Raw genomic sequence first — 22,657 nt, 5'->3', positions numbered from 1 at the left:
ATACACGCAAAGTAACCTACTCATCGTAATCCCATCTATACAACCCTAAGCCTCCGGTTCAGGCACCTCTTCCAGCTCCACAGCTCTCGCCTTGCCCTTGCCTTTATCCATGCTCGTGCCCTGCTCCTCACTTGAACTCTGCTGTGTTTCCGCCGAGTTCGTAGCAGGTACCGCTTGTCCATTGGTATCAGGCGGACCTTCGAAAGACCAAGCTCCAGAACCAGGTACCCATGGTGATGGGGCTTGGGAGTCGTGAGCTGGCGGTTGTGATGTGGGTAGTTGTGATGTGGGTGGTTGTGATGTTGACGGCAGTGACGATGATGGGAGCGATGAAGATGGAAGTGATGATACTGGCTCTGAAGGCGTTACTGCTGTAGGAGCGGCGGACGCGGTCGAATCGAGAGGAGTCGTAGTCGCAGGTGATTGTGAAGTGGTAGCAACCGCAGGCGTAGGTACGAATAGCGGTGAACCACGCTCGTCTGTGGGCATGCCAGCATCTGCCGATGGTGGTGCTTGAGTAGTGTGGGTCGCAGGAAGAGAAGGAATGGCGGCGTCTGCCGTGAAGCTGGGTAAAGTCGGCAGCGCACTGGCAGGCACCCCAGGACGGGCTGTCGATGATGAGGGATGCCCAGACTGCGAGTCCACTGTCGCCGCCGTGCTGTCAGAAGTAGGAAGGTCACCACCCAGCCGCCGCAGCGGCATGACCGACCATCCAGCAGGTAGCACCATACCCTCTGGCAAACTCTCATGGCCATCTTGAACCGTCTCAGCCGCATTCCCGCTCAATGTCACTGGCGGCACTGGCGGTGAAGGAGTGAATACTTGGTGTTGGAACGGTATTCCCGTCATCGCAGTCAATCTGTTCGCCTGTCGCTGACCAGCCGAGATTCCATTGATGGGTTGATCAGGAATAACCTGAGCTCGCAGACGTGACAGTTCACCTTCCATGTAGCGGAGATTGGCGAGCTGTTGTTGTTCGAGGTTGAGGTTGTATGCTTCCTGCATGATGCGCTGCTCCAACTGCATCAGCTGGATGTTCAGAGGCACTTGTACCCTGGTCGCCGCGCGAGGCACGAAGTTTGGTGTCGCTCCCGCCGCACCAGCTTGCACGTTGGCATTGGGTGCTTGTGCATTCGCGCCAGCCTGAGCGTTGTTTTGATTTGCAGCGCCGTCTGGGTTTTGGATCTGGTTGAGGATGTTCCGCATTTGCTCATTCGGGCCGTTGAGGAGGCCGACACGAAGAGGTCCAAAGTTGAATATTCTCGCTCGACCTCGACGTGGTGCTGCTGGTTGCCCTGGTTGCCCGGGCTGTCCTGGCTGAGCTCCACCGTTATTGCCGGCCGCAGCTGCGGCGACTTCTGGCGTGATGGCGGTGACGACTGGTCTTCGACATGTTGGACAGACCTGCTGTCGCTCGAGCCATGCTTTGAGGCATCGTAAATGGAGAATGTGTCCGCAAGGCAGCTTCTTCGCCCTCAATCCCTCATCTCTTCGTTGTGATGGCGCTGGAGCAGCAGGTGGCTGTTCGCCCGCAGGCTGGGCTTCTGCTTGCGGAGTCGGCTGCACCCACGCGACCATGTTCTCTCGACAAACAATACATGAGTCGCCTCGGATCTCCTCTGTCGTGGCGTCTGGGTATCTCGTGTTCATGTCGCTCGTCGCCTTTTTGTATGCAATGTAGTCTGCCACACGCTTGCTGAATGAAGCAAAAGTCATGTACACGTCTCGCATGATGTGCATCGGGAGGCCGTTGAAGGTGACGCTGACCGTGAAGAAGGCCAGGTATATCACCAGCTTGATGAAGTCCGTCAACACCTCCAGCATGAACAGATATCGTCCCTTGTCCTCCCAGCCCGGCACATCAACCTCAGCCTCGTCCACCTCAATCGGCTCTTCATTCGGTGGTGATGCCGGTGTTGGTCTCCCTTCCTCCGTCTCATTCTGCCTCGCCGCAGCTCTTTCAGCCCTGATCTCAGTCTTCCGCTCCTCAATCGCAACGACTGTCTGCTTCTTGATCACTCCAGCCTCATACAAGCTCAGCCCATATCTGCAAAGCGTGAACAGCGAGAAGATGGTCAAGATCGAGAACTCAAACGTAAAGATGACCATCATGCCCGGTCTCGGATCCGCAATAACCGCCTCAATGCAGTAACTCAGCATGTAAAAGTCGAAAATGACGCTGACAATCAGACTCGTCGCCAGCCTCGCATGGAACAATCGCGGGTTTGCCGGAGGTTGTTGTTCCAGGACATCCACCCGTCCCTCTCCAATCCATCCCCAAACCTTGCCAGCCATTAACAGCACAAACATCGTCAACAGCCATCCTCCTACATCTTCTCGAAAACTCGGCATCGCCAGTAGTGTGTCCAGGACGGCGTACCATGCTTTCTCGGAGAGCTGCTCGATCTCGATCGGTCGGAGTGGTCCGTAGAGAAGTCGTTGAAGCGCGAACATGAAACTGCAGGCGAGGATAAGGAGGAGATTCGTGAGGATGAGGAGACATGCGTTCGATTGGGAGAGGTAGACGGTCGCGCTGTAGAAGTTGGGTCGCTCGTGGAAGGCCTTCAACAGGCAGGCCGCCGCGGCTGCCGTTGAGGCGCCGGCGTAGTATGCGAGGCGCATTGTGGTGATGCTGGTGGGTATGATTGAGTCAACGTGGTATTGAAGTCGTGTCCATGACCATCAGTCAAGAGGTCCGGAAGTGGTGTGTTGTTTGCTGTTTGTGGATCGTTCTCACATGAAAGGACAGCTGTGAAGTGACGATGCACCACGGCGGACGCGGATGTTGGTCCGAGCTTTCCATGCCGACCACCGACCATCCTAGACCTCACCTCAAACGCAGCACCAACAACGACACCTCGATTGAAGACAGGAGCATCAGGCAGACTGACTGTCGAAGAAGAGGAGAGGATCTGAAGGGTGGAAGAAGACATGATCAAGATACAAAAGAGTGTGTTATTACTATTGATCTAGACTTCCAAACGAACAAGACTGTACAGTACTCTGAAGGAGCGACTTTTCAAACAGAACCTCCTCGATCCTCCTCTCATCCTTCAATCCGATCAAGCGCAGACAAACATGGCCGCCATCACCATGCCAAGGGCAAGCCCCATACCCATCGACACCTTGCTGCTGTCACCAGTGGCGATGACCGACTCGGTTGGGTAGTTGTACTTGGAGGTCACCTCAGTCTTGGAGCCTGAGACGGAAGGCTTGTAGTATGGCATCGAGGCGGTACCATTGTTGGCGACAGGGTAGACTGGCTTGGCGGGTGAGGTGACTGGGTAAGAGGCCTGCTCGGTGGTGGAGGCCTTGGCGACAGGAGTGGTGGCTGGGTAATCCTTCTTCTCGGTCTGAGTTGGCATCGAGTAGGTGACGTGGTAGCCAGGCTGAGAGGACTCCTGGGTGGTGGCAGCGTAGCCAGGCTTGGAAGCCTCCTCGGTAGAGACAGGGTGACCGGGCTTGGAGGACTCCTCAGTGGAGACAGCGTAGCCAGGGTGGGAGGACTCCTTGGTGGTGACAGCGTAGCCAGGATGAGTTGGAGGAGTGTTGACTGGGTAAGCTGGGTGGGTCTCCGGGTAGGCTGGGTGGGTCTCGCTGACAGTCCAGTGCGTGCAGCTGGTCGTGATGGTTGGGCACTCGGGCACCTTGGTGAAAGTCTCCGTGGCGGTGATGGTGGTCGGGACGGTCACTGGGTATGACTTCATCTCAGTGGCGGTGAGGTACTTCTCAAGAGTGGAAGTCTCGGTGCATGTCTCCGTCAACGTCTTGAGCTCGGTGTATGCCTTGGGTGTCTCGGTGACCGTCTCGTAGCAGGTGGTGGTCTCGATCTGCGGTGGAGACGTGAGGGTCGAAGTCACGGTGACTGGTGGATGGGTCTTGATGTACGTCTTGGGCTGCTCGACGGTGCTGTAGACCTTGGGTGGCATGCCGTATGGCTTGATGGGCTCGGACGGGTAGGTCGGGTGAGGCTCGACGGCGGTCGTTGGGTATTCACCACGCTCTGTGCAAAGGTCAGCGCTGTTGATGTGGAGCAAGTGTGCAAAGTGGGAAGAGGTGACGAACTCTGATGGCCGGTGAGGTCCTCGAAGCTTGGAATGCCGAAGAGGCCGTCTGGGAACTCCTTGGGGCAGTTGCCGCGCTGGATCATGAGAGCACAGTCTGCAAAGTCGCGGTGCTGGACCTCGCTGTCGGAGTCGAACATGGTCTTGCACTCCTTGCACTTGACGGGCTTGTCGGAGCGGGCTTCCAGAGACTCGGTGGGGTGGACGCCGACGGGTGGGTGACCGAACTTGTCGTAGAAGGTCGCGAGGCGAGCAGGGTCTGTGAGATGTCAGTCAGATGTCCGATGAAGCTGGAGGAAATGGAGATGACTGACCAACGTGGACCTCGTTCTCGCGGCAGCTGTCGAACGTCGCCCAGTGCTCCCTGATCTCGTCCGTGTGAATGTGCTCGTGGTGACCCTCGTCGTTGAGGTACTTGACGGCGTCGTCGCACTGTTTCTCGGTGGGCACACGCTCGATGGGGTCCTGGGCGTTGACGGGCTTGTCGGAGCGGGCTTCCAGGGACTCGGTGGGGTGGATTCCGAAGTTGTCGTTGAGCTTCCTGAGGAAATCAGGGTGCTCGTGCATGAGAGTGCTGACGACAGCAGCAGCTGTGAGATGTTAGCCAGATGTTCCATGAAGCTGGAAAGGATCGAGTGGACTGACTGAAGTTGACTCCATGGTCGAGGCACTTGACGTAGGTCGTGCCGTGCTCCCTGGTCTTCTTCTCTTTGATGTGCTCGTGGACGCCGTGCTCGCCGAGCCATCTGGCGGCGTCGTCGCACTCTTTCCCGGTGGGCACACGCTCGATGGGCTCGATCTCGGTGGGAACCTGGGCGTTGACTGGGAATGCTGTCAGCAAAAAGTCATGAGGAGAGCCATGAATGTTGGAACGAACCGAGAAGGCCGAATGCAAGGGCACTGGCAGCGTTGACGGTGAATGTCTTCATGGTTGCTGGGTTGGGGTGGTGCTGCTGTGTATCAATACGATAAAGCTGTGTGCTGAAAATGCGTGGTGGAAGCGGTGCGGTGAGTTGAAGCCTTGAAAATGTGTGTGAGAGGAAGAAGAAGAAGAAAGGAAGAGAAAGGAAAAGAGAAGTCTTTTGAATGCGAGGAGCCAGCACAGCCCGTTGCCCAGCAGCGAGCTCCTGCCATGATAGTAGAGAAGGAGCAGATCCAGATCAGCTCGGATGGTGGAAGGTGTTGACCAAATGGAAGGAAAGTCGACCTTCTGGCTGGCAAGAAGTCGAGCTGCGCCCACCAGCAGAAGGGAAGTCCAAAGTGAAAGCCAGATACTGCTGTAGGCGAGATGCTCGACCTTAGCAAGAGTGGTCGTACAAGAGATAGCAGTGACTGGCAAGCGTATTTGACCTCCACCGCAGCCATTTCTTTCTTCACATGCAAAGCCAGCAGATTTGGAGTAGTCCACCATCTTGTCTTCACTGCAATGTGTCCTCACTCTCTGACGGATCGTGGTCAATGTAATGCAAAGCTTTCGCACCCATCATTGTTCTCATTCCCGGACTTCCATCAACATGTGCCATGGCGACATTCCATTTAAAGGGGTCTCGGTTCGAGATCTGTACACATTGTCAAAGTTGCCTTGTCACCATACCTCTCGATTCACCTGTCTGCGTGAATAAGCTGTTTGGCCCGATTATCCGTATTGTCTGCGGCTTCCCGAGTGGCCAGCCGACATCCGGTCTGCGTTTGCTCGATCGTCGTCACCGGAGCGCGTTTGGTTCTTGCCCGCGTTTCATCAACACAAAAGCGTCAACAACCCTCAACAAATTTTCTTCTTCCTCTTCCTCCACCACCACCCGACTTCATCTTCCACACACACGCTCGCTCACCTTTCCATCACGCACCTGCATCGCCTCTTGCATCCACCAGCACACTCATTCCAATATCACCACCAGCTCGCACCGTCACAACCGACAAGATGCAGTTCACCAACCTCATCACCGCCGCCGCGATCGGTCTCACCACCTTCGCCAGCGCCGCCGTTCAAGGACGCGAGCCTGGTAAGCGCACTCATCTCTTCCATTTCACTCCCATCACTGACCACTCCTCCACAGAGAACGCGCTCGTCATCGTCCAGCACCTCGCCGGCGTGTCCACCTCGACCGTCTACAGCACCAGCAAGGTCACCGTCTGGGCCTGCGACTCCTCCGTCACCGACTGCCCCGTGGGTAGCAGCACCAACCTCGTCTCGGTCGTCACCTCGGTCGTTCCAGTGTCCACCACCATTTGCCCGCTCACCGTCACGTCGGTCACCACCAGCGGCACTCCAGGCACCGGCTCCGCCCCGCTCTCCACTACAACCGTCACCAGCACCGCCTACAGCTTCGACTCTGAGACCTCCGCCGTCCAGACTGCTCCAGCCTCGAGCGGTCCCGCAGCCTCCACTGCTCCTGCCTCGAGCGGTCCCGCAGCTTCGACTGGCATCACCTCCAGCGGCGCCGCTTCGTCATACGCCTCCACCATGAGCGGCTCGTCCGGTAGCCCAGTCAGCAGCTCGCCTGCCCCACCAGGTGTCCCGGCTCAGTCCAGCGGCGACAGCACCATCCAGTCGACCCTTCACTCCACAATCACCCGCCAATCCACCGTCACTGTCCCAGGCGAGACTCTCAGCAGCGGCCTCTCTTCGGTGGCCGGCAGCTCTATTGCGGTAAGGTTGGAGAAACATGATCACACTCAGGACATTCACTGACACTTTGCAGAACGCCACCGAGGCTTCGTCGAGCGCTAGCAGCATGCCGCCAGCCCCACCAGCCTACGGCCCACCAGCTCAGGTCACTTCCGTCTCTTCCAACGAAGCGGGCGGCGTCACCGCTTCTGGCACCGGCTACATGACACCAAGCACCAACGGCACTCTTGCCACTCCGACTCTGGGCTCGCCATCCGAGACCTTTGTTCCATTCACTGGTGGCGCGGCTGCTCACGACATCGAGCGCATGATGGTCTGCTTGGTCATCGCCGTTGGTTCCGCAGTCCTCCTCGTCTAGAGGTGATCTCCTCGGAACGATCTTCAAAAGAGCATGGAGGTGTTGATGCTCAAGCTTCGCATGTTTTGGCTATGCGAATTTGTTCTTGCATGATTATCTGATGTATGATTACGAAAAGCAGATGTGGGATTTGTTTCATCGAAGAGATGATGAAATGCGAGATGCGAGATAATGGAGGAAGCGCAATGAATAGCAGAAGTAGATTTGCATACTGAATGTCATTTGCCTTAAGCTTCGACTCGATTTACCTGCTCACCTGTTCGTGACCTCAAGGTCTACAGTGAGGATCATGTCTCCTGCAAGTACAGGATGTAGGATGTTGAGTGGTGAGACAGAGCGCGTCGACAGCTGGAGCTTCACGCGCTTGGCGCTCGGACCCATACATATTTGTTGGTGAGGTCATGACAGTACGGAAGTAGTTGGTGCATTCACATTGGACTCGCCGGAAGCTGTCCTCAGTGCTACATCTCCTTCGTCAACCCCTCAATCGCAGCAAGAGTGTCAACTCCCTCACCAAAACACAGCACAAGATGTCCTCATCCTCGACCCCACCATTCCACCGCCTCCTCTCCTTCTACTCCAACCGCAACCCGCACGACTCCCAAACCATCCGCCTCCAAGACTCCCTCCGCGGAAACCTCTCACTCGGCCTAGACTTCCCCGTCGCCCTCGCCGTCGCCCTCGGTCGCCACCTCTACCTCAAAAACACCACCTTCTTCAGCCTGAACATCCACGTCCCGTCCGTGAAATGGCATACCACCCCTCTCCACGGCGTGGAAGTCGATGAGAAGAAAGAGTATACTCGCGCGGAAATCATGGAGGTGGTGAGACGGGAGAAGGGGTTTATGGCGGGACTGGATGCGTTGGGGGTGTGGGCGTTGGCGGCGGATGTGAAGACTGGACGGGTTAAGGGAGGGGATGTGCTGGCTTTTCAGGAGGGGAGGTTGCTTGGGGAGGTGGAGAGGAGGAGGAAGGGGAGGGAGCAGGTGTTGCCGCTTTGGAGGGGTGGGCCGATTAGTGTGGCGGGACATAGTTGGTTTGTGGGGAGGATCTTTGGGGTGGAGGTTTATCGGGAGGGTGGGGGGAGGGGGGAGTGAGTGGTGAGAGAGGATTGAATGCGAGGACATGATGGTACAACTTGATGATTGTATGAGGATATGAATGCATGGCATGGCACGGGATACAGCACATTGCGACTACAACGATGGCATCGAGAGGAAAGAGCAAAGTCGAGTGGCAGCAAGACTTCGACGGCAGAACAGCACATCATACGATATACGACATCCGAGGAGCAGCGAGTTTTGCTAAGTAATCTGGCATACCCGCGCACATAGTCTCCCGCCGATATCTGGAATGATCGATCAGCGTCTCGACCTGGCCAGGCCACCATTCTTGGACGATAGAACAGGGTTATGATGGCAACCTGCCCCGAGAGTGCAGTGCAAGATGCGTCCAATACCACATCAGACGGCAGACTCGCAAGCCTCGATCCTCGCGAAAACATGCTTGCGGCATTTCAAGACGATTTCAATGGATCAGACTGGAGCATACGCATTCGGCCCTCGAAGCATGTCTTCGGCAAACCGACTCAATCCGAAAGGTAGCTTTGCTGGTGGACCACGAGCGATCTGTTGTGAGAGTCTGGTCGCTAAGGGTCATTCCCAGGACGAGAGCATGGTTTTCCGCGGTTCTGCAATCGACGAAGAATCCTCGAACCACAAGATGTCGGATCAGGGCCCGCGTGCCCTGAATCGTTCATGGTTGGACCTACCGCACGTTCACGCACGTGAACAACATCATGTTTCTATGCGATACCTCACTTGAGAATTCGCAGTATCCAAGCCACGTACTCGTACTCGTTACGGCTTTCCCAGCACCGAACACAGCACTCATCGATGCCACATCACTATTCCGCCACTGTTTCAAGGATACCACGATCCTGTCACGATTTCCCATGAATCTCATTCTGGATGATCCGATCTGGAGCCGTCGAATACCGCCTTTCGAAGGGCCGTGAAGGGTGGCGATACCGTAACCTGTGCAATCGTGGTGCGGACTGTCGCAAATGAGAGCTTTTCGATCTCAAGTCGCCTCGTAACGGCATTGCAATCGGACCGCATGTTTTTACGCCACCTCGGGCCTTTCTTCGTACTTGTGCCAGCAACTACTGGTCCATCAAGCGATGTGCGGAAGGAATGTGTGGTGTTGTCGAAATGTCTATGATCGCATGGCGCAGGACGTCGAGACATCTCTGTACATTGTACTGGGAGACAGCGAAACGATGTAGGATCGTTGCCACAGCCGAGACACGCGGACACCTACACAAAGGACATCGCAGCACTTCAACGACATCGCAATACAATGACGATATCTCATCAGCACATCGACGACACTGCAGCACATTCAGCGAGATGAGCAGCTAGTTGTGCTTGCGATGACTAGGAAGACACGCGAGCACCTTTCATCGAGACAGGCAGCCTTGTTCAAGGCAGTCTGCACGCATTTCTCTCACGCACAATGTGTCTCAGTCGCCCGCTTCTCACCTCTTAGGCGCTGCTTTCAGCTTTCAAAAAATTCGGAGCTCCGATTCCTGTGCTGAGTCCCCGAGGAGAATCAACACTATGCTGAGTTCGACAATTTTCTCGATCTGCTGTCGCCGGTTCCGGAACATTTTCCCACCAATCCTTGTCGCGGCGACCGGCTGTCACGATCTTGCCGGACCATCCCCAGCCATATCGTGCGCAGGAACCGCCAACGATCGGCCCCTTTTGGTAGGTCGTCCGGCCAAACAGTCTCACGAGTTGCGACGTTGTGTGCTCGGAACATCCGGACAGATACGCTATCGAAGAAGCGTTGGTCGTCACAGGCGCACAGCGTAAACTTGTCGAATCTGTCGAGCTGCCGATATCGCCGTTCTACCCGTACCGCTGTCCTCAGGACTTCTTAAAGACTAAATAAACCGCGATGGTCAGACTGCCAGCTAGCGAAACGTCCACATGGCTTCGGACAAGCTGAAAAACACGAGGGTGGCTGCTCGGAATGCGGCAACGGTCAGACAACGGCTGAAAGACATAACCTCTTCACAACGGCTGCCAAGATATATGTATGCCAAGGCGATACAAAACCACTTTCACCGCATCCTTCCGGCAACAATTCCCTTGCGAGCGTTGCACACCTGCATGTGTGGCTAGGATTTACCGATTTGGTTCAGTGTTCGGCTGGGAACCGAGTCGGTGCCCTCGGCAATGCTGCGGTAGCCGGCACTGCTTGCACTGCCATCAGTGGCAGGTTTTGCTCAACCACATGGCAACGCTTCTATACCACAACTGGGCATTTCTCTAGCGGGCGGTGCAATGCGGCCGCCTGATTGGAACAAATTCATCACGATGCTGCTAAGACATCCTTCATCAACCCCGCTCTCGCTGCGATAACGATTCTGCTAGGTACACCTCCGGTACTGCTAGCAGGTCAATGGATTCAGTCACAGCTCGGTACCGTACGGGAGCGACGACTCCATTGCATGACATACCTGGCTCGCTCTGGGTACCTGCATGCGATCCCGCAGATTGCCTGCGCAGTCGTTGAATCTTCGCAGACCACATGGCGAAATAGCGCCGCGTGCTTGCCACGCATTGAAGCCGATCGCGGGCTATACAAGCTTGTATACTTCGATGGACTGCATCAGGAACTCTCCCGCTTCGGAGCGTTTCCTGAAGAACGACCAACCTCGACCGTTTGCTGAGTCGCGACTACTAGGTCGAAAGGGCCTCGGCGTGCTCAGAGTGTATCTCCCAACGAACTACACGTCCCGTGGACTAGCCGTGAGAAGATTCCGCAGCGGGCAAGACTTGCCACCAGCGGGCAAGACTTTCCTTCGCCGTTTTGACTTGGTGCTGCGAGGCGTCCATATCTCAGGTACCACGCTGGGTGGCTTAAGCCCAGTCGACATCTTCACCACCAGATCGAAGCTCAACCGTCACAGATCTCTATCGATACATCACTGAGACAACTATTGGGATATCTGGGAGATGCTGTAACGAAGATGTCTGGGAAAGTCACAACGAAGATGTCTCCAAAGGTCACGATAAACGAACATACCGATGGAGCCACGATCGAGACGCCTTCAAGAAGCAGGTTGGGTAGCTTGACAGTGGTATAAGTATCGTCGTCCTGTCCTTCATATGCACATACTTCTCCATCATCAAGAGAATCATACTCAATCAAACAACAAACAGCATACTCGAATATGCACTTTCAACCTCTTCTTCTGCTTCTCGGCACTGCCTTGGCCAACCCTCTTGCACAACTTCAGGAACGACAGGCACCAGCTGCTCCAGTCTACGCGGCTGCAGTAGGCAGATGTCAAGCTACGCCAACTCTCCGAGTGCGTGCCAGTACTTGGTGCGCATCGCTCGGCTTCGGCACTGCGGTCAGGACTGCCCGGTCTACCTCCACGGAGCAGAGGTACTACCACATCACCATGATTTGAAGAGGCACGACTAACTCGCATACCAGAACTGTCGTCAAGACGACGACTTTGTTCACCTCGACTTCCACCTCCGTCGCTCCTACCCGTACATCCACAATCATCAGGTATGTTCAGCGTCTTCTTCCTCCTCAAATAGACCCTGGCTGACAGTATCTTCACAGTGCGCGCACAACGACGATCACCAACACAGCGACTCGTCGTTTGACATCAACTACCACGACCGTCACTGTCAGGCGTACTCGCACGTTCGACTCATGCCCCGAATATACGCTCGCTCTCAACGGCCCAGTTGCGCTTGACCCTGACACTGATACGACCTCGGAGCTGCCGACTTCCGAGGCAGCCACGACCACGCCTGAGCAATCGGCGGTTACCACGCCCGAGCAGTCTGGAGTCACCTCGTCTGCGGGACCTGAGATCGCGACATCTGTCGGATTTGAGACCGTGACGACCGCGGCAACACCCGAGCAGACTACAGGCGCGCCTGAGACGACAGCAGCTGGCCAGCAGAAGCGCCAGGTCGTGAGGCCATCAGTCAAGCCCGCCTGCTTGACTGCCTTGAACGCTGTCGCGACCACCAACGCATGCAGATGTATCATCCCCGCCTCCACCACCACTCGCACCACCACTCTGCGCTCAACCGTTACCGCAACCCGCACCATCGTCACCACTCGCCGAACCGTCTCGACTGTGACCTCCAGCCCTGTGACCACCATCACTACTGGCGCTCTTCTGACCAGGACGGTCACGACCACCATCACCAGCATCAACCGCGTCGCAGCGACCGTCACCTCCACCGTCGCCTACGAGCTCGCCGCCACTCCCACCGCTTTCGTCCTCATGGACCGTCTGCAAGCTCCTGACGCCGCCGTTGCGCAATGGGCTACCAATGGCGCCGACAACGAGACTTCCCACAACATCGAGTACGCCCTCACCCGCAACCAGCCCTCAGTCTTCAGCTTCAACGCCTGGAACGAGCTTCACGTCGCGGGCTGGGGTGACGATGAGGGCACCGACTTCACGGTCGTGGGTCAAGAGCAGGAGGGCGATGGTGTGCAGATGGCCGCTCTTGATAGTGACGATGGGTCGCAGGCGGCCAAGTGCTCTATTCAGGTGACGGCTGAGGGGTTATGTCCTGTGCGCTGCACTGTTGGTGACAATGCTGTCAACAGCCAGGTTGGTGCGGATAAGTTGTAGGTTCTTGGTATGGAATGGTGTATGAACGTGATTGAGTGACTATCTGCTGGTGGAGGAACTATAAGGTAACTGCGGTTACCTGACCGGTTACCTAACTAGTAACTAAGCGTTCCGTAACAGGTCCCCCCCTAGTAAAAAGAAAAGGCTGCGACCTCGCAGCGTTATTATAGTACTATGCTTTTTGAAAATCAAAAACAAAAACGAAACTAAAGCGTAAAAATCTACCGTTCCTCCGTACTATACTATTGCTATAGATGTAGGAGCATCTATTCCGGAGGCTTAATCCTTAACGTCCCTGTTAAGGGTACTGTCAACCTATCCTAATACGGGCTTAGTATCGAGGGAGGCAACGAAGGCTTCCTCGGTTTAAGTGTTGCGGCTAAGCTTTAAAAAGATGCACATCTCGTATATAGCCTTTGTAATAGTAGACGTAGCGGGGTTGTCTTTGTCCTTAGTCTCCTTAAGGAACTTAATTAGGTTTGCGACTATAAACTTTAGATCGTCTATCGGAGTACGAAGCATCTAATCCTCCGGCAACTCCGCGATCTAGGTAGTTACCTCGTAGAAAGCATCGCGATCCGTAAGGTCGGTTAGGTTAAGGACTTCGAACTTCTAGATAGTAGGGGCTATAGATATAGTATCGTCGACCGCTTTCTTCGTAAATATGTCGATCTGTTTAACAAGCGAGACCGGCTTAATAAAAGGTCTAAGGTTATTGTCTGCGTAACTTATAATATTATGCTCGTTTGTTTGTACGTCGAAACCGAGTTCGTAAGAGGCAACTCTATCTGCTATTATATAGGCGACTCTTACGAAGGCCGCTCGCAGGCTGTGCGTACTATTAGCGATATAGAGAATAGGAATAATCTAGTTAAGCTTCTTACGGATGAAATCGAGAGGCTAGGCGTAGACGTAGGCTTCGTCGACGTTTATTACCTACTACAACTACTTCTATATAACGTCGACTTTTTAGTAGCGGGAGAGTTCGCGGCTTAAGCCTATTACTCTCGATAAAAGCAACATAATGTCGGATATATAGACACTACTAGGGAAGCTCGGAATAGATGCAGCTGTCGCCTAAGGGACGATTATGTCTTCGATCTAATTTAGCTTCCGAGCCCGGTGTGCCTCTAGTTTACGGATAAAATGTACTAGAGTAAAGTCCTCGCGAGGGACCGAGAATCGAAAGTTAGGGAAAAACTTTACTACTCTCGCGACAGTATTAAGCTTTTGCGAAATAACGCCTATAGCTCTTAGGATAGTATAGATATAGGCCTAAAGATCGTCGGATATCGGCGTCGTATTGTTAATAGCCGTAATCTTCTTATAAGGCTTAAGGACCTTCTATATGTCCTAGCCTAAGTTCTATATATACGTAAAATAAGGAGGCTCGACTATAAGTAGCTTAATTCCGTTAAGGTTGTTACGAAGCTCTTACTAGTACTTAGCGGATTTGCATTGTAGGTATTCGCTAAATGCTCTGTCGAGGTATCTAATCTTTAGGGCTTTCTCTACTACGGGCAAGGTGCGCTAAAAAGGCAGGAACTTGCTTATCTTGCGGAGCGCTACGTAGGTATTCTCGACTTCCTTCTCGAAGGGTTAAGGCGCTAGCCGCGGCTTAGCCTCTGCGGTAGATGTAGCTAGCGCGAAAGTAGAGGTAATAGTAGGCGTCTGCCGCTACTATAGCTTAGGCGGTAGTAGCATAGAGCCTTCGGCGATAGATCTAGGACCGCTCGTAGGTAGAGAAGAGGTCGGAGCGTCGGCGAGGTCGTCGAGCTTCTAAGTCTTAGGGGTATGCTCGTTTGCCGGTAGAGCGGTAGATATAGCCTCGATTGCTAACTACGCGAAGTCCGGGAAGTTGTTAATAAAATTACTGCCCTTAAAGTATAAGGTCTTGTTCTATATAAATATGTCTATAGATATAGCTCGAAGGATGCGGTCGGAGGGGTGCAAGGTAAGGCCTAGATCTATAAGCAAGTAGCGGAGGTTGCTAGGGATTATTATAGCTATCGCGACAATATTGTCGAACGAGTCTTAGTAGGTAGGGTATAATTCGCCGTCGGTGTTTTCCTATAAGTCGATCTAGGTAGTCTAAACGATTAAGTAAAGAATAGTAGCTGTAACTTAATCGCGATCCTCTACATCTAGCGCGGTATTTGGACTAGTAGTAAGGAGTACGCGAAGTCTAGCGAGATCAGACTTAGCAGCGGTAGCCCCGGTGCTGTTGTTAATTACTACGAATACTTCGGGGAAGGTGTTTTCGAAGTCGCCCTTGCTAACAATCTCCGTAGCGGCTTTGCCTTCGGTTAAGAAATACAGTACAAATGCGTAAGCTAGGAACAGGTCGCCGATGTGCTAACTAGGAAGAAATGTAAAGTCGGTAGGATCGAGGTCCTCGTATTTAATCTACAAATACTTAACGGGCATCCCGTCTGCGCGACCGCGGGCGGTTATAGTTGTAGGGAAATCTCTGTTGCGGGAGTTAATAAAGGAGTTAGCGGGCTTAAGGAGGTAAGAGTCGAACTTAATAATAGCTTTATCGCTTACAGTACTTCCGAGGTTCGGTTTGTAGCCTATATAATAGCCGCTTATCGACGGAGGTAGAGATTCGTATCCTTGCTTTTGCTACTAGGTTAGGTACGTCTCGCCGGTAGCCTTCTAAATCGCCCAAGGTTCGGTAAAGGAGATATAGTCGCTATTGCCTAAAAACCAGAGCTTTTGGGAGGTCGGCGACGAGGAACACCTGTACGTAGTGCCGGCTACGAACCTGCGACGATACCGTCGTTGTAGAGCTAAGTTTCCTCCGGAGGATTGGAGAGGCCGTTAATCCCTCTTCCCTTATAACAACAACAACACGACCTAGAGGTACGCCTCCTATCGAAATACAAGCTACAACAGAACAACGGCACGATTCGAACGAACAGCCCTCTACGTTACGAACGAGAAGAAGCAGTCCACTCTATCCTATACGCGCACCTCCTCGAAATCCGAATCGAAATCGCATGTCCCTAGAGACGTCGTCGCCCTCGAAAGGAAGCATACATACACTTTAAAGAGCTGGAACTCGGTGGAATCCACAACTCTACGATTAACCTACGTAGCTGTATACGTTTAGAAGCGGCATACAGTTCTACAAAGGCATATTAAGGATAAGAGAAGGCAGCGAGTTAGATAGCTGCTTTTGCACTGCTTTTGCACTGCGTTTCGAATTTGCAGCGTGCGTGCGAAGCGGAAGGATCTGCTAAAAATTCTGCAAAAAGCTTAGCACGAAAATTCTGCAGCCCTAGCTGTAGACAACAGACAACGACACTCGTTCGATTTCCTTTGTCTTGCATTTGTTTAAAGTCCTTTAGCATTGCCTTAGGCACGGGGTTTCCCCTAAGGTCAAAGAATACTAAAAGAATTTAATTGTAAATAGATCTACTGCCTTGCTTGTAAGGCCGTCCTACATAGTTATAGACTCCAAAAGGACGTAAATGGAACAAACAAACAAACAAAACAAACAAACAGAGCTTTTGGGAGTCCTAGTCGGCAGCCTTTGCGGGTTGCTTAAACTATGTAGGCGCCAGAGTTACAAGCTTAGTGCGCACTGCCGGGGTTACCGAGGCGAGCATCTCCCGAATAGTTAGCAGACCGCGCGCGCGTAAGACTATGTCGGCGCACTTCTTTGCGTCGTTCTTTGCCTTGTTCTAAACAGCTATTAACTTTCGCTATAGAGCTAACTATAGCAGGTAGGCTGCCTAACCGTACTTGTACTATATAGTCGCCGTGCCTAGGGTGTACAGCTTGTCTTTCTTAGGAGGACGAGGCTCGTAAGGTTCCCGCACTCTATCCTAATTCTTAGCTATAGATATAAGGATCTCGCGCTCGCGCCCGACTACCTTATTTATTTGCTTCCCTACGGCGGTTCTCGCGTCGGAGAGCACGTTAGAGGAGCCTTTGCCGGCGTAGTAACGACTGTCGATGTATCGGTAGCTATTAAGGCCTAGTTGTAGGAATTCGCCGTTTAGGTAGTAAAGTAAGATCTCGTTAGGCTATAGGACCGGAATAAGGGGTGCGTCGCGGCCTCCAGGAGTGTCGCTATTGTCGCCGTCTTTAGGTTCGTCGCGGCTAACGCGGCGAGGGTTTTCGGGGCGCTCTAAGTCGGAGTTGTCGGACGGGCTAACTACGCGCTATTTGCCTTTACGCACTATAGTAGTAGATGTGGCCGTTACTATAACGAGACATAGACTGTTAGTAAAAGGTTAATGTTCAGGACAGGTTCGATACTTAGTAAAGGTTAAAGTTAAGTTTAATATTTATAGAGGGTTAGTGTTTAAGTATAGAAGCTAAAGTGCGAAAAGTAGGAAAATAAAGTAAGAGCTCGTTTGCTTCGGGACCGTGCGCAAAAAGCTATAGGCTACGGGTAAGAAAAGAGTAAATAACGCGCGAATTTATGTGCGCGCTTATAAGAAAATCTATGCCGGTAAAAATAAGGCCGGTAAAATGCGTATACGCTCGCTTTAGCGCCGGACCAGAAAAGATAACGATAGCTCCGCGTCTATAAATAACGTAGGCAACTTGTTATCCTTCGGTTTTTTCGCTAGTAAGATGCGTCTGTCCGTATCTGCTACAGGAGCGGGAAAACCCTCTTCCCGGGTAACTACTCTCGCGCGGAAAGAAGTTAGTAATGTCTTAACAAACGGATCCGCTATATATCTAGTTTTGCTCCTTGTTAATATCGGCGTAGACGTAGCTATCGGTGTCGTAGTTAGAAATGCCTTCCTAGGGGTTAGAACGACTCTCTTCTCGTTCTCGGCGGTAGACGTAGCTCTCGGTGCGCGGATGTCGAGGCACTCGTTAGTCCTTAGACCGAGTCTTTCCCCTACATTCGGTATCGACGTAGGTCTCGGAACCGCGGTTTTGCCTTACTTTGCTAGCTTTAGCGGCGTCCTCTACGCGCCGAGTTCGATAGATGTAACTCTCGGGGACAAAATGTTCAATTCTTAAATTACTAAAACTTCACTCCTTGGACGGGCAGCGATAAACGTGTTTGCCGGCGTTAAGGGACCTAGCTGTCCTCTCTTAGGTTTGGCTGTAGTAGATGTAGGTGCTCGTGTCCGAATGTTCTAAGGTCTCGGAGCGATTAAGGTCGCACTCCTCGCCTCTGCTGCAGTAGACGTAGGTGCCGGTGTCGGAATGTTTTAAGATCTCGGAGCGATAGAAGTTCTGCTCTTCGCGTTCGCTGCGGTAAATGTAGTAGTCGGTATTAGACTGCTCTTCGAGTTTAAGGGGCCTAGTAGCCTACTCTCGGCGTTAGCTGCGCTAGAGGTAGGGGCCGGTCTAGGAATGCTCTGGGGTCTCGCATCGGCTGGCGTTTTGCTCTAACTGTTCTCTAGCATCGACGTAGTAGACGTCTTTTCTATACCCGTTTCCCTATGCTTAAGTAGTTTGAGCTTTCCCGGACGAGTAAGTAGAGCGTGTAGTTTAGGGAGGACTAGTATCGTAGCTAGCTTTTTCTGTCGTTGCTTCGCCTAGACGTCCTTAGATTGTTCGAACGCGTTAACAAGTTCTTTGCATGCCTTAAGGTTACTTGCGTTAATCTACTCGTTGTAGGTAGGTCCAAGATCTTACTATTTAACGCAGTACTAGATCTTGTCTCCTTGCTCGCGCTTACCTAAGATCTGTTAAACGAACTCTAGGGGCTAAGGCGCTCCGGCTAGATCTATCGGTTGCTAGAAAAGATTACGCGGTCGGGAGTAAGGGTTATCCTTAATCGGCGCGGGTTCTAGTTATGCGATAGAGACTACGTCGTAAAAACGGGCATTCGGTAGGAGCTCTAATTAGTAAGCTAGCTTGCTAATAACTTTCTTAATCTTAAAAGGCCTAACTCGCTATTAGTTGTACTTCCGAGAGTTCTCTCCGTATACCTTATATCTATAGTAAAGGCGGAGATAAGCGTAATCTCCTACCTATAGGATTAGTCTCTTATAAGTATTATCGTACCGGTCCTTTATTGCAATATTTGCGAATGCTATTGCTTCGTCGGCCTACGTTCGGAATTGCTAACGGATAGATATAAACTTAGCTTCCGGCAGATCTCGAAGAGCGATTAATGCGTCCGTATTTAAATTAAAACCGTATAGGTATTAGTCAGGCGAGACTCCGGTAGATGCGTTCTTATAAGAGTTAAGGTAGGAGGTAAGAGATAGGAGCATGTCTGTCTATTAACCGTACGGGTTTGCGTAAATATAGTATCGTATCGCGATCTCGACTGTTTAATTCGTGCGCTCTAACTATCCGTCTGTTTGAGGATAGTACGCAGTTAATATAAGGAGCTTTGCTCCCAGAAGTAAGAACAAGCGCCTCCAAAAATTACTAAGCTACTTAGAGTTACGGTCCGATATTATCGCGTATAGGACGGACTACCTACGTTCTTAAATAGCGGTAAGGTAACAATCTGCCTATTCTATTGCTAACTATGTTATTTTGCCCGGGAGCAGCATAACTCGCTTAGAGCGTTTGCAAGTAACGGTAAGGAGTATGTTAAAAGCGTCGATAGTAGGAGGCATCGCAGTAATCCAGTCTGCTACGACGACTCCTATCGGCGGGCCCTCTACATCTATCGGGTAAAGGTAGCTGTAAGGTTTGTAACGCCTCGTCTAGCAATCCTAGCAGGCTAGGCAATAATCGATATATTCGCGGAGCAGCCGACCGCAGTCTTTTATATACATTGTAGCTATAATGCGGTCGAAAGCGCGGTTAAAACTAGCGTAGTGCCTGTAATCGTATACTATTTCGAAAATCTCGTAAGTAAGTAAGGGTAGTATGCAGAGCCGAGGGTGCCTAGTCTTAGGATTAACATAGTAAATTAGGCTATCCTCTATAAAAAAACGAATTCCTTTAAAGATCGCTAAGTCTATGTCGGCGTTGTCCATTTTCTCTATTACGGACTAGAACCTATGAGCTTAACCGGACTTCTGCGTCTTCGGGCGCGAAGTTCCTGTTATTCCTGTTTCCGCAGATTGGGCCAAGGTCCGATCGATGTAGCTAGGGGAGTTAGTTGCGCTAACGATCTTAGTCTTCTCCTTTACGAGCCGAGTAACCACTCGCGCGAGTCGCTTCTATGCCTTGCTTGCCTAGTAACCGTCTTTTACCTTCTGTCGAAACTCGTCGGAGAGATTTAATACCGTTGTTAAATAGTTATAGTTTACTTCCTCCGTTAAGAGAAAAACTTGCATTAAGAAGGCAGGGATATTATCTAAGCCGCTGTCGTTTAAGTCTAAGGCTTTGTTTTCCTTACGGAATCCTTCTAATCTGCTTAGTGCGTCTAGTACGATATGCAATCGCCTAGGTCTATACATAACTTCTATATAAGGAAATTAAGATAGGAAAACTACTACGGAGACTAGGCGGTAATTAAGGCGGTCGTTAGAGACCGTAGTAGCGATCTGAAATTTCTTCGCGATCGCTGTTACGGCTAAGTAATCTATAAGCATATAGACTTTAGGCGCTACGTCTATTATTGGTCGAAGCTTCTTAGTAGCCTAGACGACTCCGAACATTTCGAGTTTAGTAATTGCGTATCTTAACTCTGCGCCGGTAAGTCCGTAGCTAGCAAACCCTATAATCTAAACTTTTAAGCAAGGGAAATCTTTAGTTCTCTTTAACTAAGACGTCGAGTCCACGAAGTCTACAAGTGTGTCGTCCGCTTGTATATAAGGTGTAGGTAAGTCTTCGGCTAGTAGTTCCGGATCCTTAAAAACATAGTAGTAGACGACACCGACACCGAAAGCCTTTAAGGAGTCTACCTCTATATATAGTGTATGTTTCTCGTCGAAATAATAAAGGAAGGTTAGATCGTCCTAACAGGCCTAGAGGGATTTCTACGATTCCTACATTTCCGACGTCTATTCGATAGTTGATTTTTTCGTATAGGCTTTGCGCTTACCTCCTTTCTCTAGTGCGGTCTTAAGAGCTAATGTCTTTATATTCTGTAGTAGCTCCGCTAGGCGGGCATAGTACGGGATGTAGGCGCGTAGATATCCTATAATGCCGATGTAGGCTTCTAGCGCTGCTGCGTCTATCGGGCGTTTAAATTCCTTTAAGGCTGCAATCCGCTCTGCTATAGTAAAGAAACCGCGTCTACTAACTTGTTAGCCGAGGACTTTAGTAGAAGGGAAACCGATAAACGATTTAGTTAGGGCTAAACTAAACCTTCTAGCGTCGAGACAGGTAAAAACGGCATCTAGGTGGGTAAGGTGTTCTGCGAGGGTGCGTAAGGCTACGACTATGTCGTCGACGTAGCTACGAGCGAACTTTAAGTCGCGCAACGTCTCGTCCAGGACTCTTTGTACATGCTAGACGCTATTGTAATACCCTATTAGAGCTACTTTCAGGTATTCCTAACCTCGGTGCGAGTTTACTATGAACTTAGGCTAGTCGGACTCCGCAATCTGAAATTAATAGAACATAGCGTGTACGTCTATAATTGTAATAAAACTGCACCCCCGGATTATTGCGAAGATGTCGTTTAGTAGGGGAAGCGGGTATGTGTCTTTTATGCATATCTAGTTAAGACCCCGGATGTTGATAATAACCCGCGGACGCTGTTCGATCTTTCTATCTACGAAGATGTCTTTCTAGACTACAAAACAGGGCCACGCTAGCGGCGTGAAGTGCTTGTTGTTTCCTATCTTGTCCTAAGCGTAGAGACCGTTAAAAACTTTGTCTACTATAGGGCGGTCGCGTAAGGAAAGTAGGTAGACTTAAGAGACCTGCTTTCGATCTTGCTAATTCGGTATTAAGGAAGCGGTAAGATGTCGGTCTAGTAGGAGGTCTACTATAGTGCCGCGATCTATAAAGAGCTCGGGGAACCTCTCTACGACCTTTTGTAGGGCTGCGGCATCTGCTCTATCTCTATATATCGTTACTCCGTTTGCGAGTTTAGTAAGTAGTATGTTCGGATTAATATCTAGCTCTATTAAGGGTTGCTTATTGTAGGGCTCCCGCTACGTCGATGCCGGCTCCTCGGTCGAGGGGTTTAAGTAGCGTGCGAGAATGTTATCGGCTCCGTCTAGGAGGGCGTCCTTTTCGGAGATGTAGTAATATCTATCTATCTCGAGTTCGATTACTTCTCTAAGGTGCTAGCCTCGAAGAATCCGAATTAATGTATATATCTGGTTTATAACTCTAATCGCAATAGTATCTACATCTATAACATAATAGAATAATCGCAAGCTATCCTTTTTGCCGGCCCCCTTAGGGAAGAACTCGTAGTCTCGGTTCTTTTCGAGCAGTCGGCTAACCTTAATTTAAATGTTTATAATAGAGCGAGCGGGCACGAGGTATAGGGCGGTAGATGTAACTAAAGCTTTAATTCTGTCTTTAGAACGAGGAGTTACTACGATCGCTATCTCCGCGTCGTCGTTCTTTCGCATTAACACCTTGCTATTTAGTAGATTAATGCAAAAACCCGCGGGAACTATTACGTTAGTCCCGAGTAATATGTTCGCTAGGCAGTTCTTAACAATGCGAACCGGCTATTCGATCTTTGCTAGGACGGATCTGCCCTTATAATGCGCTAGAAAGTACATAGGAAGCATCTTCTACTCGCTGTAATCGGTATGTCCTATAAGTAATACAAAGGTAAGGGGCTGTCGCAATTTCTAAATACCTACGGAGCCGATAGTCTTTAATAGCTAAGCCTTGTTAACTATAGAGGCTCGTGTGCTAGTATCTAGATACACGCGCTAGGATTCGCTGCTAGGTAAAAGTCGGTAGTAAGCTTTAACAATGTTAAACGACCTAAAAGCGTAAGCTAGATTCCTAGCAGGTAAGACTACGGAATAATCGATAATCGGTGGGTCTCTATCTATAGACGGAGGCGATGCTAGGTCTGTTTAAGAAGCCTAAGTGCGATGCGAAAAAGAATCTGAAAC

At 51.3% G+C, this 22,657-nt stretch overlaps 5 protein-coding genes across 5 annotated transcripts; 3 read left to right on the top strand and 2 right to left on the bottom strand.

The window, feature by feature from the left end:
* Window positions 1-45: 45 nt before the first annotated feature.
* Window positions 46-2,679, bottom strand: MYCGRDRAFT_101607 (uncharacterized protein; the record flags this gene model as incomplete). Its single annotated transcript, XM_003848345.1, has 3 exons — window positions 46-354; window positions 442-512; window positions 681-2,679. The coding sequence occupies 3 exons, from the start codon at window positions 2,620-2,622 to the stop codon at window positions 46-48; spliced, it is 2,322 nt and encodes a 773-aa protein (XP_003848393.1).
* A 3,306-nt stretch (window positions 2,680-5,985) lies between these two features.
* Window positions 5,986-7,051, top strand: MYCGRDRAFT_96704 (Ca2+-modulated nonselective cation channel polycystin; the record flags this gene model as incomplete). Its single annotated transcript, XM_003848535.1, has 3 exons — window positions 5,986-6,067; window positions 6,122-6,714; window positions 6,767-7,051. 3 exons carry the CDS (start codon window positions 5,986-5,988, stop codon window positions 7,049-7,051), a joined length of 960 nt encoding a protein of 319 aa, XP_003848583.1.
* A 530-nt stretch (window positions 7,052-7,581) lies between these two features.
* On the top strand, window positions 7,582-9,474 carry MYCGRDRAFT_96703 (uncharacterized protein; the record flags this gene model as incomplete). The annotated part of the gene is made up of 3 exons (XM_003848536.1): window positions 7,582-8,144; window positions 8,460-8,651; window positions 9,288-9,474. 3 exons carry the CDS (start codon window positions 7,582-7,584, stop codon window positions 9,472-9,474), a joined length of 942 nt encoding a protein of 313 aa, XP_003848584.1.
* A 1,823-nt stretch (window positions 9,475-11,297) lies between these two features.
* On the top strand, window positions 11,298-12,997 carry MYCGRDRAFT_111289 (Ca2+-modulated nonselective cation channel polycystin; the record flags this gene model as incomplete). The annotated part of the gene is made up of 5 exons (XM_003848537.1): window positions 11,298-11,435; window positions 11,567-11,644; window positions 11,702-11,785; window positions 11,865-12,716; window positions 12,992-12,997. The coding sequence occupies 5 exons, from the start codon at window positions 11,298-11,300 to the stop codon at window positions 12,995-12,997; spliced, it is 1,158 nt and encodes a 385-aa protein (XP_003848585.1).
* A 7,629-nt stretch (window positions 12,998-20,626) lies between these two features.
* On the bottom strand, window positions 20,627-20,848 carry MYCGRDRAFT_49710 (uncharacterized protein; the record flags this gene model as incomplete). The annotated part of the gene is made up of 1 exon (XM_003848344.1): window positions 20,627-20,848. A coding segment is annotated over one exon (222 nt), but the record flags the coding sequence as incomplete, so codon positions are not given.
* Window positions 20,849-22,657: the final 1,809 nt, after the last annotated feature.

This window comes from Zymoseptoria tritici, chromosome 11, assembly GCF_000219625.1.
Source record: "Zymoseptoria tritici IPO323 chromosome 11, whole genome shotgun sequence".
Taxonomy (NCBI): Eukaryota; Fungi; Ascomycota; class Dothideomycetes; order Mycosphaerellales; family Mycosphaerellaceae; genus Zymoseptoria; species Zymoseptoria tritici.
Note: the sequence above shows the minus strand (reverse complement) of the source record. Positions and strands in the feature narration are given on the sequence as shown.